The sequence below is a fragment of the Parus major genome, unplaced genomic scaffold, assembly GCF_001522545.3.
Source record: "Parus major isolate Abel unplaced genomic scaffold, Parus_major1.1 Scaffold857, whole genome shotgun sequence".
In the NCBI taxonomy this organism is placed as follows: domain Eukaryota; kingdom Metazoa; phylum Chordata; class Aves; order Passeriformes; family Paridae; genus Parus; species Parus major.
In genome coordinates this window covers 6,201-8,132 of record NW_015379734.1, presented here as the reverse complement: position 1 = coordinate 8,132, position 1,932 = coordinate 6,201, and the positions used below count along the sequence as shown (strand labels likewise).

The window sequence follows — 1,932 nt, the reverse complement described above, 5'->3', positions numbered from 1 at the left end:
TATCACAAAAAATCACCCTGGGAACAAGAAAAATCATCAAAAATCACCCTGGGAACACCAAAAATCACCCTGGGAACAATAAAAACCACCTTGGGACCCCAAAGATCACCCTGGAAACACCAAAAACTTTCTGGGACTCCCCAGATAACCCTGGGACCCCCCTTAAACCCCCTGACAGCCCTTGGGACCCCCCAAAAACCCCAAATCTTCCCTCGAGTCCCTCCCAGGACCCCCCAAAATCCCTCCCTCACCTTCCTTCGCCCCTTTCGGGGGTCCCAAACCCCGGTGATCCCCGGATTTTCCGTGTCCCCCCACAGGTGACGTCCCTCGGGGGGTCCCCGGTGGCGGCCGTGTGGTCGGAGCGGGGCCAGGTGGAGGTGCTGGAACTGGGGAGGGCCCTGAGGGTCCTGGAGGGGCCATCTGGGGAGGGGGATTCCAGGAGGGGGCAGAGGAGCGTGCAGCAGGGGGCTCTGCCCGAGCTCGCCACCTTCAGCGGACACCTGGACGAAGGGTTCGCGCTGGACTGGAGCCCACAGAGCCCAGGTGAGGGACGGGGGAAAATGGCGGCCGGCGTGAGGGGAAAGGGCGGGAAATGTGAGGGGACAAAATGGCGGCCGGTGTGAGGGGAAAAGGGTGAGAAGTGTGAGGGGAAATGTGAGGGGAAATGGGAAATGTGAGGGGGGAAAGGACAGGAAATGTGAGGGGAAAAAGGCGGGAAATGTGAGGGGACAAAATGATGGGAAATGTGAGGGGGCAAAATGGCGGCTGGCGTGAGGGGGAAAGGGAGGGAAATGTGAGGGGAAATGGGAAATGTGAGGGGGAAAGGGCGGGAAATGTGAGGGGAAACATGAGGGGGAAAGGACAGGAAATGTGAGGGGGAAAGGGTGGGAAATGTGAGGGGACAAAATGGCGGCCGGCGTGAGGGGAAAGGGAGGGAAATGTGAGGGGAAACGTGAGGGGAAAAGAGTGGGAAATGTGAGGGGAAAATGGTGGGAAATGTGAGGGGAAAAAGGCGGGAAACATGAGGGGAAAAGGGCGGGAATTGTGAGGGGAAAATGGTGGGAAATATGAGGGGAAATGTGAGGGAGGAAGGACGAGAAACGTGAGAGCAAAGGGTGAGAAACTTGAGAGGAAAATACGGGAACCGTGAGGGGAAAATGTGAGGGAAAATAATGGGAAATGTGAGGGGAGAAAAGGGCGGCTGGCGTGAGGGGGAAAGCGCAGGAAACAAGCGGGAAGAGGGTGGGAAATGTGAGGGGAAATGTGAAGTGGAAAGAGTGGGAAATGCGAGGGGAAAACGGCGAGAAACATGAGGGGAAAATGGGGGCCAGTGTGAGGGGAAAAGGGCGGGAAACGTGAGGGGACAAAATGGCGGCAATCGTGAGGGGGAAAGATTGGGAAATTGGGGGTCCTGGAAAGCTGCAAAATGGGGAATTTTGGGGCTTTATGGGGGTCGGGCTGGGCTGGAGCCTGAGCCCCCGGTACAGATTTGGGGTGGAACAGGGGATTTTGGGGTGGAACGGGGGATTTTGGGGTTCACCACACAGCGGAGCCACATCCCCCCGTCCCCCCCAGGCCGGCTGCTGTCCGGGGACGTCCGCGGGCGCATCCATCGCTGGGAGCCGCGCGAGGCCGGCTGGGCCGTGGACCAGCGGCCATTGCTCGGCCACGGCGGCAGCGTGGAGGACATCCAGTGGTCACCCAGCGAGGCCTCGGTGAGCGGCCGCCAGAGCCTCGCCCCACGGAGCCGGGGCCAAATTATTCATTAATTAATTCGTTAATTAGTATCTTAATTAACCCCAGGTGTTCATCTCGTGCTCCTCGGACGCCTCCATCCGCGTGTGGGACGTGCGGGCGCCGCCGCCCCGCGCCTGCCAGCTGAGCGTGGCCTCGGCGCACGACGGCGACGTCAACGTCGTGTCCTGGAGCCGG

The 1,932-nt window shown here is 59.7% G+C and overlaps 1 protein-coding gene across 1 annotated transcript; it reads left to right on the top strand.

Annotated features, from left to right (window-relative positions):
* Nucleotides 1–5: 5 nt before the first annotated feature.
* GRWD1 (glutamate rich WD repeat containing 1) lies at nucleotides 6–1,927 on the top strand (the record flags this gene model as incomplete). The annotated part of the gene is made up of 3 exons (XM_015616829.1): nucleotides 6–543; nucleotides 1,576–1,715; nucleotides 1,804–1,927. Coding segments are annotated over 3 exons (802 nt in total), but the record flags the coding sequence as incomplete, so codon positions are not given.
* Nucleotides 1,928–1,932: the final 5 nt, after the last annotated feature.